Source organism: Columba livia, chromosome 9 (genome assembly GCF_036013475.1).
Source record: "Columba livia isolate bColLiv1 breed racing homer chromosome 9, bColLiv1.pat.W.v2, whole genome shotgun sequence".
NCBI classification, from domain to species: domain Eukaryota; kingdom Metazoa; phylum Chordata; class Aves; order Columbiformes; family Columbidae; genus Columba; species Columba livia.
The window spans coordinates 1,117,765-1,130,172 of record NC_088610.1 but is presented as its reverse complement, the minus strand read 5'-3'; the positions used below and the strand labels follow the sequence as shown (position 1 = coordinate 1,130,172).

At 43.8% G+C, this 12,408-nt stretch overlaps 1 protein-coding gene across 14 annotated transcripts in view; it reads left to right on the top strand.

Annotated features, from left to right (window-relative positions):
• PLCH1 (phospholipase C eta 1) overlaps positions 1–12,408 on the top strand; it is an 87,722-nt gene that overhangs the window by 61,768 nt on the left and 13,546 nt on the right. For 8 of the 14 annotated variants that reach the window (XM_065073363.1, XM_065073368.1, XM_065073367.1 and 5 more), the window contains exons 18-23: positions 36–160; positions 577–661; positions 1,414–1,560; positions 1,933–2,012; positions 4,569–4,929; positions 7,533–10,767. In XM_065073363.1, the coding sequence (XP_064929435.1) occupies positions 36–160; positions 577–661; positions 1,414–1,560; positions 1,933–2,012; positions 4,569–4,929; positions 7,533–9,625 (2,891 nt within the window). In that variant the 3' untranslated portion in view covers positions 9,626–10,767. Of the gene's footprint in view, positions 1–35; positions 161–576; positions 662–1,413; positions 1,561–1,932; positions 2,013–4,027; positions 4,088–4,568; positions 4,930–7,532; positions 10,768–12,408 lie in introns of those variants that run through there. The other 6 variants (XM_065073359.1, XM_065073360.1, XM_065073358.1 and 3 more) reach the window with 2 other exon arrangements.

Here is a 12,408-nt window from a genome sequence, read left to right as displayed (position 1 = left end):
TTTCCTTACGCTTCGCATTCCTTGCCATCTTTTAGGCACATTCAACCCCTACTCTGCTGATCCGCTTCCTGCCAGTCCTAAAAAGCAGCTTATTCTGAAAATCATCAGCGGACAGCAGCTGCCTAAGCCTCCCGATTCCATGTTAGGAGACCGAGGAGAGGTGAGATACTGCACCAGACGCTCCCCTGGGAGCTCCTGGGCTGACATGGCAGCATGTGACTCAAAGAACCTTCCTCCTTAGTTAAATACACCAATAAATTTCAAGCTTTTGGTCACTAAATACTGCATTTTCCCACAGGGTCTGTATCCTACGCATGATGTTGAAGAATTAATTTGTTTCGTATTTTGAGAGTGGCTTCACTCTTTGAAAATTAGTCACAGGTGGCTACAAACCATACAGCCACTCACACTCCATGAAGCCATTTCCCATGGTTGTGCTGCTTGAAAATCCATGTGAATTGAAGGTTTTTGAATTCTCATATGAAATTAAATTAACTCTCTGCATCAGTTTCCTTAAAAATTGACCTCTACTTGTATCATCAGCTTGCTTTTAAAATACTTTGTTTTTAAAAATAGATAATAGATCCCTTTGTTGAGGTGGAAGTTATCGGGTTACCTGTTGACTGCTGTAAAGATCAAACCAGGGTGGTTGACGACAACGGTAAGATAACCTAGCTGATTTCCTCTTCTTAGAGTAAAATATTAAGTAATTATAAATGGTTGAGTATCTGTTATTACTTCCTAGATTGCTAAGCTTCTTACCTGATGAAATTAAATTATTGTATTTTAACAAATTCTGCTTTCTAGACAAAATTTCTGATGTAGGGAGACAGACAAGCAAGACATGAAGGACAAGAACTGTTCAACATAGTATCTTTGTCCTGGATTGTTCTTAAATCTCCTTTATGCAGAAGTTCCAAATATTTTTTAATTATTATTTATGTAAAATATATGTATAACTTGAAATGAAATGAGAGCAAATCATGTCCTAGACAGTTTCACTGCCACCTCAGCCTTCCTGGGCAGGAGATGAAAGCAGAGTGGCACAGCCTGTTGCAGCGGGAGCGGTGGCCACCAGCTCTCATAGGCAGCTGCAAAACCACGTGGGGAAAAAAGGGGGTAATTCATGGTTTGGCTGATCTTTAGCCTAACATCGTTTTGTAGAACAGTTTGCCTTGTGTCCCTGCCAGCTACCCAACCAGAACCATTCTGTTTGTTTGTAAAACCAGCCCAGGAGTCACATCTCTTGCCTATATAATTGCTTACATAATGGAGGTTGAGAGCATCTTCTACGAGCAATGAGTGTTTGTGGATTTGGTATGCTTGTTTCTTACGCCTCTTGGTATGTGTGGTGAAAATGTAGGCTAGTGCTTGCTATGGATTTGTTTTGCAAAATACCTGTTTGTTTTACAGGGTTTAATCCTGTCTGGGAGGAAACACTCACTTTTACCGTCCACATGCCTGAAATAGCTTTGGTGCGATTTCTTGTTTGGGACCACGACCCTATTGGGCGAGACTTTGTTGGACAACGCACTCTGGCCTTTAGCAGTCTTGTGCCTGGTTAGTCCCACCTCATTCCCTTGACTTAGAGGTTGAACTGAAGAGCAAACACCTGTGAACGTGAAGATGAGGTTATCAGCACAGGACATATGCCTCTATGAGCCTGGCCAGTTCTCCTGGTATCTTAGGGTGGTATATTCACCATTACTTGAAGGAGTTTGGGTGTCTGTGCTTTTGGAAATTACTACTGATTTATAGCTTGAAGATGGTTTGTGCTGGGGGCTTGGAAAACCTGTGAGAATGGAAAATAAGTCTTACTAAAAGCATAAGGTGGCTTACTGTATATATTTCACTTTTATAGAAAGGTATTGCCAGTTGTGCATAAAATGCAAATTGTTGATTTTTTGTGGTGCAATATTTTTGTTTTACTAGGTTATCGTCATGTGTATCTAGAAGGGCTGACAGAAGCATCCATATTTGTTCATATAACCATCAATGAGATCTATGGCAAGGTAGGCATATCTGGAGATTTACATACTTCAATTTTGTTGTTGTTGTAATTTTTCTGATAAAAACGTATTTAAACGTACCCCAGAACCTCACAGGATTTGTGTGGTTTCTAAAGGATTCTTGCAGCTCAGAATTATTTTGTACCCAGCTCTCTGGCACTGATCAGTAGAGAAATTTCAACAGATTATTCAGATCACACAGCAATGAGAAAGCATGATGTCTGATTCTCTGCTGCCCTCCACGTGATGTCTTCATTTCCACTCGTACGTGTGAGGGTATGTCCATACCCCGCGAAGCACCAGCACGCTCGAGGAGGCAAACTGCAAATCCTTATTCTTGGTGTTTTCTCTGAGGAGCACTGAGCCAGGGCGCCTGTTCACGGCACAACCGTGTCTGGTGAAACCCATGGCTCTTTTGGGCTGACATCCCACAATATCGGCGCAGACACGCTGCTGTCGCAGTGCCCGGGTGGCAGAGGGATGGGGCTCATAGTACACGGGGAGGCTCCTTGCAGGTATCGGCCAAGAAAGCATAGCATGCTCCAGTCCTAGCATACATGTACGTATGGATGTTCGTACTGTTAGCACATGATAATTATCACATCTAGAGACAGTAAGTATGTTGCTTCAGTGTGTTAAACTAATTTTATTTTAAGAATGAATCTTGAACTGCAACTGCAGCAGAACATGGCATTTGACAAGCTATTTTTAGCAGCTAATGTAAGCTTTAAATCTTTTAGGTTTTAGTGCATACATTTTGCTTTTCTGCAAGACTACAAATTTAAAAGTGTTTTTAAAATGAAAGTAAAAGCGCAGTGCTTTTTCTCTGCATTTCTGCTTCAGCTGCCTTCATGAGCAGTTTACAAGAGGTCACTGAAGATAACTAGCACAAAGAAATTAAGGGCATATACATTAGGATGTTAAATAAAATAGCTTTTTGAAGCGATTTTAAAAAAATTTAGGGAGAATATATATTGAAAAGAAGAGTTAGCCCTCAGCCTTTCTCCCTTCTGAGAGCGGCTGCAGAAAATGTCATGTCAGATATGTACAACCACCCAAGGAAAGCTCAGTGGAACAGAGAGAAAATAACACAGCCGAGACTGGGGGCTGAGGTTTGGTGCAGTCCAGAGCCTCACTTCACCCCGCTACCTTTATCCTCGCCGATCCCACTGGATCACGGATGATCTGGTGGTGGCTCTGTGAGTCACCTGGTGTCTGTGTCCCTCAGGGCATCCTTGTCTCCACACAGGGACCAGTGTTTCCATGTTCTCCTCTGCTCTTGTCTCCACCAGCGTGGATGGGGCTGGGCGGTGAGGGACCAGCACTGACTGTACCCACCCGCGCATGTTCTGTGCCCAAAGAGAAGCTTTTAGTGCTCGAGGTAGACTGTGTTACTCCTAAATTTACACTGGTAAAAAGAAAAGCAGTAGTAAAAAGCTGTGAATGCATCTGCAATGTATACCCCAATCCGTACACCTCTGGGTGTGTTGTGAGATCACAGAATCACAGAATGTTAGGGTTTGGAAGGGACCTTGAAAGATCATGTAGTCCAATCCGCTGCTAGAGCAGGAACACCCAGAAGAGGGTACAACACCTAGATGAGGTTACACGTGGTCTGGGTGACAGTCTGTGGGGCAGCCTGTTCGGCTGCTGCTCGTGGCTTGTGCTCTTCAGAGAAGAAATATACTCCAGAAAAACAGTAGAGAGTCGCGTCGTAGGGAAGACAAAAGATGTAGGGGGAGACCTATTGAGACTTCATCTCTGCGTCAGTAGTTTATTCATCTAATGATGGGCTATGTTCTGTTTCTAATGTATAAACAAAGGCTGAATGCGCTCTTGCATCCTTATAAGTGAGGGTATCTGGACAAGACTGAGAAACGCTGACATTAGACTAATAAACAGTTTTAAATGATTTGCTGTAGAGGGGTGATACAGCTGATGTACTGTTTACCTTATATGCTTGTGTCGCAGTCTTGAAAACATTAGCCAAATGTATTTGCATTTTTTTTGCCTTTCAGTGGAGCCCTTTAATCCTCAATCCCAGTTACACAATATTGCACTTTCTAGGAGCCACAAAGGTAGACTTCATTAGCATGCGTTTTGGACTTGCTGGGCATAGGCTTTTCAAATGGTTCCTAATCGCATGATCTGCAACTACCAAACTTACCTCATTCTTCATTTGGACTCGGAAGCGTTTGAATTTTGCTTTGATGAGGCCCGTGCGTAACGCTCCAAGTGAACGTGTAGCCTGTCGCTGCAGCGCACTGCTGAGCGGTCTGTCACCTCTGCTGAGGAGACTTCGAGCAAACTCCTCTTGTAATTGTGGCAGGCTGCCATCCTAATGAAGAGAAACAGAGACATGCATGAATTCATGGAGACCTATGCTGTTAGCTCCTTGGCCAGAGTACATGTGAACTGCTTGGTGTGAATTTTTGCTTTGCTGCCTTTTTAACTTTGTCCTCATCATTCATAAATCCTTTGAAAGCAGCTCTTTTCATTGAACTCATTGTATAATGGTCTGAACTCACTCAAAACTGCCATTATTCTTTCTCTTTTCAGAATAAGCAGCTGATAGGACTCAGAGGGTTGTTTAACAAGAGCTCTAAGCACAATTCTGCTGAAACCAGCGGACACTACGTACGGAAGCGATCTATTGGTGATCGAATTCTCCGGCGCACAGCCAGTGCACCAGCAAAAGGTAGAAAGAAAAGTAAAATGGGTTTTCTGGAAGCTACTGAAATTAAAGACAGTGCATCTGAACCAGTAGACTTGAAAGACAAAGGAGGAGTTGTAAGGCGTACAAGCCGGACTTTGCAAGCACGTCCTGCTTCTATGCCCGTGGACAAATACCTTCTTGTGGGACTGCCATGCCCAGAAGATGAAACTGCCCACGATGCCAAAGGAAAAGAAAACACATCTGGTAAGTTGCTTCCAAAATTACTTTTGATGTAGTAAGTTGAAATAGTCTATTAACAGGTGTATTTCTGCAATCTCTGTGCCAGTGATTCTATTTGACTCCAGTAAGAGCTATTGGACAAAAACTACATGTGCTTAAGAGTGCAGTATTTTAACAGCTCCTTAAACTCTTTGATAAGTGACACTCTGGAAAGCAGTCTGCTCTCCAGACTAGCCAAACGAATTACAACAACTTCTGGAAGTAAAAGGGCACTCGTCAAATTTTGTAATTTAAGAACCAGCATTCAATTCCGCTTCATCAATTTGTGGTTTGCTACTGTCCCTTTGCTTATGGAAACAGAGCTGCTGGCACGGTGGGTTTCCTTTCCCCATTTGAAGGAAGAAGAACAGCATGCAGCGTGTGGTTTTGGAAGTCATGTGCAGAAAGGCTAAAGCAGACTTTCAAACAGATGTAAGAGGGGTAAAAGTAGGTCAGACTTTGTATCCAACATCTTGGTATTCTCCTCTTAACCTGGGTTACTTAATTTGATTAATTTATATGGAGAGCATATGTTAAGATAAAATCTTGATCTTGTATTATGGGTACACAATACAACTTAATTCTTAAAACAGTTTTTTCAAAGTGTATTCAGCAATAATAGTCCTGGTTTTCTAATCCGGTTATTCCCATGACTACAGCAAGGTTAGTGTGTTTGGCCTGCCTAATATTTGATTTACTGGAATATTTGAATAAGTCTGGGAAGCTTTGAATACACTGGCTGTAATTCATTAGACCTACCGTCCCCACCCTGAGCTCGTCCCTTCTCCAGGGTGTCTGTACTGATCTGGGGGCTGTGGTTTGTTTGGGAGGACAGATAACCTGCACGTTACCTTGTAAAACAAGTTACTCGGGAGAAACAGCAAGTAAAATCAAACCAATTCTTTTTCTACCACCTGGAGATGAAACTGTAGGCAGGAAAAGGATAATCCTATAAAGGAAGTTGACTCTGAAATTCTGTGTTTTACATTGAAACATCCTCCAGATAAGCCTGTGAAGATGATACAGCTCAGCCATTCTTCACAACAGACGTAATCATTTCTCAGATGTTTCTTCCCAAAGACGCTACACACAAAGACACAACATTCTTTTATAAGATAGTTCCACACTTTTTGGAGGCCACAGCTACTCACTTATAGCAAAATGTAAGCAGAAAACACAGGCCCTGGTGAGATGACCTAAAGAGCTGTCCCAGAGAATGAATCCTGCCCCGTGTCACTATGAGAGGACTAGGCCCTGCCCATCTGAGTCTGTAAGGCTTGTGCTGTGCCCCCTGTGGAGGAGGACTGGCCACCTTGGCTATAGAGAAGTGAGACATGACGCAGGTGAAATTCCAGACAGAGCCCTCTTCTGTCCCCGAGGGACCTGCTCCCTTCCCTGTGCCGCAGGGCCAGCCGTGGCCTGCTGGTGGACACAGAAAAGCAACCCAGGCCCTTTAATTTTTGGAAGCACTTGGATCATGGTGAGAAAAGGTACAATGCAACAGGAACAGGCTTGGGTGTTACCGGAGAGTAAATTCAGCCCCAATGTTTTTGACTAGGAGGTGACTTCAGCGTCGGGGTGGTACTAGTCAGATGAAGCGTTAGTCACTACAGGACGCCGTGAAGACTGGAACAGGCTGGCTGGCCAGAGACCCTTCTGTTTTAAATACCGTGGCTGAACACAGCTCTGCTGCCTCAATGGGAATTACACCAAGCAGGCATCGTGCTGTCCGTTTTCTCCCCTCTTCTTTAAAAATCTACAAATCCAAGAAATAGACATCTCTTCCATCCTTATGTAGGAACAGTGGAAAGCTTGGGGAACTTTTCAGATTTTGGAGATCTGCCTTAAATCCCATATTTGTTAAAAACAGCTCCTACTGTACCGGGGAGGCCAGTCACTATTAGTGAATGCTCAGAGCCTCTCTCGCTTCTTCCTAGGACATCTGATTTCTAGTGAATGTTAGAAACAGCGTATATCATGCCAAGCCTACTTCTTACTTAATTGAGCAGGAAATACCTAATGCATATTTTTCAAGGAATTCAAAGTCTTGCTCTCATGAATGCAATACGCTTGTAGAAGATCAACATTTAAATCCTTACATTGTATCATTTTACACTAATGACATGTAAAATACAGTCTGGAATCCATCTGCTTGATGTTTTTTACTCAGCTCTTTTAAGCATGCATCTTGTTTCAAAATATTATGTTTTTTTAACAGAGCTGTTTTGTTCTGTCTTTATTGCCATGCTTCTTTGTAGTACAAATCTGAATAGGAACACAGCTGAAGGTAATACCATGTGCAAGCTATGATACGGTACCTCATTAACATTATTTGCAACCGATATTACATCACGTGCTTGATGTAATAGACATTCCAAGGAGGTTTCGATGAAGTGCCTGCAGTTGTGTTTTTCCATTTATTCATATCACACAGATAATTTGTATTAAACCTGCACAACCCCATAATTGAGTTCTGTCACAACTGTACCTAATTTTGCGTTCTCCATTTGTCTGTCTAAGGACAAAATAGTTGTTAATAGACAGAACACAATATTGTACGCAACTAATATGTTTCTTATTTAATTCAGCCAACAGTGATGACAATACAAATGAGAAGGAAACAAACTCGAAAGAATCTGGTTTTACACGTTCTGAGAAAACAGCAAATACATCAAATTTGGCATCTCAATTTAAGAAGAATGACCAGAAGGAGCCTACAGTTGACTCTGTAGTCCCACCTCTGCAGGAGCCACCTGCACTTTTAGTGTTTGCACATGGTGTAGCTGAAACAAACCACCTCCCAGGCCATCAGGAAAAGAATCTTTCTGGTGAAACTCTCCCGCTGATGCAGGGCTCCCATTTTGACATTTCTACAGAAAAAACAAATGACAACAACTGTGCACACAATAAAAAGGAAGGTGACACAAAAGGGTCTAAGGAGGAGAAAATAACTCTTACGGGGACTTCCCTTTCTCAAAAAGTAGACAAGGGAAATCCCGAAAATGACACCATCAAGAAAAGCACTGCAGCAGCTCTTGCTTTGACAGATGTTTCTTCTACTGTTTCCTCTGATGTTCCTGATTTGCACTCCACTTTAACCATGCAAGACAGTGACATTTCTCGCCTTATAGATGAGGTTTCTTTAGCGAACGAGAGTGAGATGGACAGCACTGTCTCAGCCCTGATCGGGCAGGTTGATGTCACAGGTGACCAAACTAATCTCACGGCAGTCTCGAGCCTCCACGGCCAGGCCTGCGGTGTGACGGCTGCACACCCACACGTGCTCCCTGCAGGTCTCAGCAGTCCCTGTAAGCACGACTTCACCACCCCAAAACCCATCAGATCCCCTTTATTCTCAACTCCAGACACCACCATGATCTCCAGCCCTGAGACTGCCGAGTATTCTGCGTACACAATTATCCATGAGGCCACGCTGACACCAACTCCAGAATGCAAGACCCACAGTGAATTAGTTTGCAACAACAAGTTAAACAATAGAGAAAATAACTTGCCTAGCTGTCATTGTCCTTCAACTCTCTCTTTGCTAAATGCAGATCCCAAAAGAAAACGTGGAACAGGCTGGGAAGCCCCTGAGTCCACCAGTTCTTTTGCTTCCAATAGCCTCATTTTTGAGGAGACACTTGTTGACCCCCCCACTGGTGACAACTCGGAAAGCAGCAGTCTTGTAGAACTAGATGGGGACTCTCGAGAGCTCTTGGTGACTGTGTGTGAGTACAAAAGGGAGGACATGAGCCAGCTGGCTTCCCCGCTGAAACTGAGGCGCAAGCAGGACGCTGGGCTCGGTGGGGAGAGGACCTGTGGGCACAGCGCGGGCGTCGAGCTCTGTGCCGCTGCCCTGGGCTGCCCGGGCAACCTCAGCACTGCGGCCGGCCAGCTGCCTTTTCCCATAGGTGAAAATGTTGGCTTCTTGTGTCATCATCCTTCAGATAAGCAGAAAAATGTCATGTGTACCTCCCAGAGGTCACAGCTCAACATCCACTCACCCATTCTCAAAACCACTTTGGCTTTCCCATCGCCTTCAGCCATCAAACAGACCAGCCCTTGCAAATCCAAGAGTCTGGGTGACTTGACATCAGAGGATATTTCCTGCAATTTTGAAAGTAAGTATCAATACATAAGTAGGAGCTTTATCTCATCGGGCATGAGAGACAAGAAACTTGCTGCCATGAAGAATATGAGACCACATTCTACAGATGCTCTGACGGAACAGCTGAGGAAGCTGGTGTCCCTGGAGCAGGAGGACAGCGGGCACGCGCGCTGCTCCCGGCAGGCGGAGGAGGACTGCCCGAGGGCGCTGGTCAGAAAGCTGTCCTCCCGAAGCCAGAGCAGGGTGCGCAACATAGCCAGCCGTGCCAAGGAGAGGCAGGAGGCCGCCAGCAAGCACCGAGCTCCCAACACGAGCAGCGTGGCGGGGGTTGTCCTCCGCAACAAGCCTTCAGCATCTCCCCACGTCGTCAACAGGCATTCCACGGGCTCCTACATCGCCAGGTACCTGAACGGCTTCGCCGGGGCGCCCGCGGAGGGCCGGGGGATGCCGGAGGGCGCGTGTGCCGCTTTGCACTACGGCTGCGGCGACCGGTTGTGTACAGACGATTCTGTTCTGCAGCTGGAACCCAATAGTGATGATAAGCCTGAAATTTATTTCCTGCTGAGACTGTAGATTGTACAAATGTACATCTTCAATGTTTACAAACTCTTCTGTGGAAATGAAGGATTTTTAGAGAGAAATACTGTTCAGAGGGTTTAAATTATTTAGAAATGCAATTTCATGCTAGTGATTCAATCATGATTTAATGTGCCCTTTTCTGTCAAAGCTTATGTAAATAGAAGCCATGCTTCTCCCTTATGGATCTATTACTTTGATTTAGAAAAGACCAACTGAAGTAGTCGGGGGACTATTTGCATGCAGTGAGCATTTGTAGCATTTTGTGTTTGTAACGCGTGTTGTTTTTAAGTCGAGCACGTCTGTGCTCGCAAGCCGAACATTGCAAGGAACGCAAAAATATTCTGTTTTCCTGATATCTTGTTCTGCTGTTTGGAAAATCATTTTTAGTGGTCACTTTTGGCTTTTTGTGCAAATTCTACTGAGCGTCGTGCTTTCTGTTCCGGGCAATTCCTTGGGATCGGGCTGCCCAACAAGCAGCAGTCTCGGAGCACAGCCCTTCGTTAGCATCACTGTTTTCACTCCAGCTGCTACTTAATTGTTAATTTTACATGTTTCCCTGTATGAACTATGGTTCTACAGCAAAGAGCTTGTAGAATTAGGGTTAGTCCAAATTCGTGAGTGCCGTGTAGCTTCGTCTTCTGCCCGCTCTGTGAAGTACAAGGACAGTCGTCTTCCCTTTTGGTGTGAATGCTCATTTCAGGACAGAGTGGAATGTGGGAGTAATTCTGCATTTATGAATGGAAAACACTGAATTTCTGTGTATTTTGTTATGTATTTTTGCTAGTGGTTGCGTGTGTAGCTTCAGTCCAGTAGCAGATCTGTTTTCTGTATATTTGTAATTCTATTGGTAAATCGTCGACGGTCAGTGGAATATTTCAAGCTGACGTGCTAGAGTAGCTATTTTGACTGTCCACCTTCTTCTTTTTCTATGAATGCTAAAAGTGAATCGAGTGAGTGATCTCAGACAGCTGACGCCTCCCCGTAGGGAACAACATAGCTTTATTTTGGTCTCCAGATATTCTTTGCCTTTGCTGTATGTTTTTTCTTATATGTAAAAGATGTACCTTTTACCTCTTTCTTTTGTAATGCAGAGTATTATTATTCTTGAAAACATCATTAAAATAGATTTTTAAGCACTTGGCTACGTTTACTGCAACTGTAGCAAAGACAGTTGTGCTTAAACTACCAGTAGTTAGTGCTGGCAGACATCTGTCTCGCCATGAGCTTGCAACAAGGCTTCAGAAAGGGAGAAATCTGTCGTTTGACCTGGTTCTTAGCTGGAAACGTGCAGCTGAGCTCTGTTTCCTGGATAGGAAGCCATGGTTATGATGTGTAACTGGCTGTGTATTCCCGTTTGGTTCTGTGTGCCACAGATGTTCACACACTGCGTCCAGATACTTTTATTTGTGTTAGTAAGACCTACATGTCCTTTAGAAATAACTGTTATTAACAGTGCCTTGGAATGAGGCAAGTGATGCGAGCTCTGTCGCAGGAGGTGAAAACACTGCTATTGATTTGAAGGTTTTCTCCTAGCTTTACTTGGAATTAATTTAGAAAAATTGTATGTTGTGTTCATGAGGTCAGAATAGATTATTACAGTGGTCTCTTAGGATTTAATCTCTTATACTTTCTTCTTAATTTTATAAGTTAATTCAGATGGGGGCAATTCTTTGTGTGAAAGTGAAATTTGGACAGTGAAGTGGGGCAGGATTTCTACAGCGTAGACTCGAGCCAAAGGAAGAGCTGGCTCCGTGGTTTTGGTGTATGTGGGGTTTAGTTTGTGTCTGTGTGTGTCTCCCTGAGATTCCAGTTCTGTTCGTTTCTTTCTGGTGGTGTAGTGCTGGTATGTACCAAAACCTTCTCACCTCTCAGTGCTGGAACACTCCGAGCCTTGAAAAACTTGAGTGAGAGTATTCCAGATGTTCAAAGGTCTCGTTGTGATCTGGTGCGGGTGAGTACTGCTGCCAACTGCCATTCCTCTCAGTTCTGCAGTGGGCCTGGGCGTGGAAAACTGATAAGAAAGCTTATGTCTGTTTGCAAAGGTGGTATTGTCAGAGAGACCCTGTTAGTCTGCAGAACTTGAATTCTGAATGGTTGTATTCAGAAATGGATTTGGTCCCTAAACAGATGTCTTCAGTACATGAAGAATTCATGAAATCACCAATGGTGAGTACCGGAGCGTGAAGATACTGGGCTTACCAGCCACCTCTGCTCAGAGAAGCCTGGTGATATGAGAAAATATTTTGAGGACTGGAAATGCTTCAATATAACACATTTAAATTATATTTAGTGTTTTGTATTAAAACAACTGTACCGGGTATCTTTACAACACAACCATTTGACCATCTCTCTCTTGATTTACTAGAAATGGAGCGTTCAGGCTCTGGAAGGAAGAACTTGTGGTCCAGAGGAGTCCGTGCTTCTCTCGCAGAACAGGCAGGTGAAGAGTTGTTCCCAGCACAGTGCTGGTTCTCTGGGCCAGGTCACAACGTGTGTCCAGTCCCCAGCACCGTGGGGGCCGTTCCTGCGCTTACTGTTACATAGATGGTTGAGGTCTTCACAGAATTAGGAACTGTTGTATAAGCAGATGTCAAAGATGCTTGAAACCTCAGGCTAAATTTCTGTTTCTTTTCCAGATGAGTGTTTGTATAAACAACAATCTGTCCTTTGCTTAAACCTATCCATATTGCTTCTGAATCTGGAACTTAGAAATAGCAGAAATGTAGGGCAAGGACAAAAGATAGAATGGAAAGACATCGTTTATCTACTAAACTCTA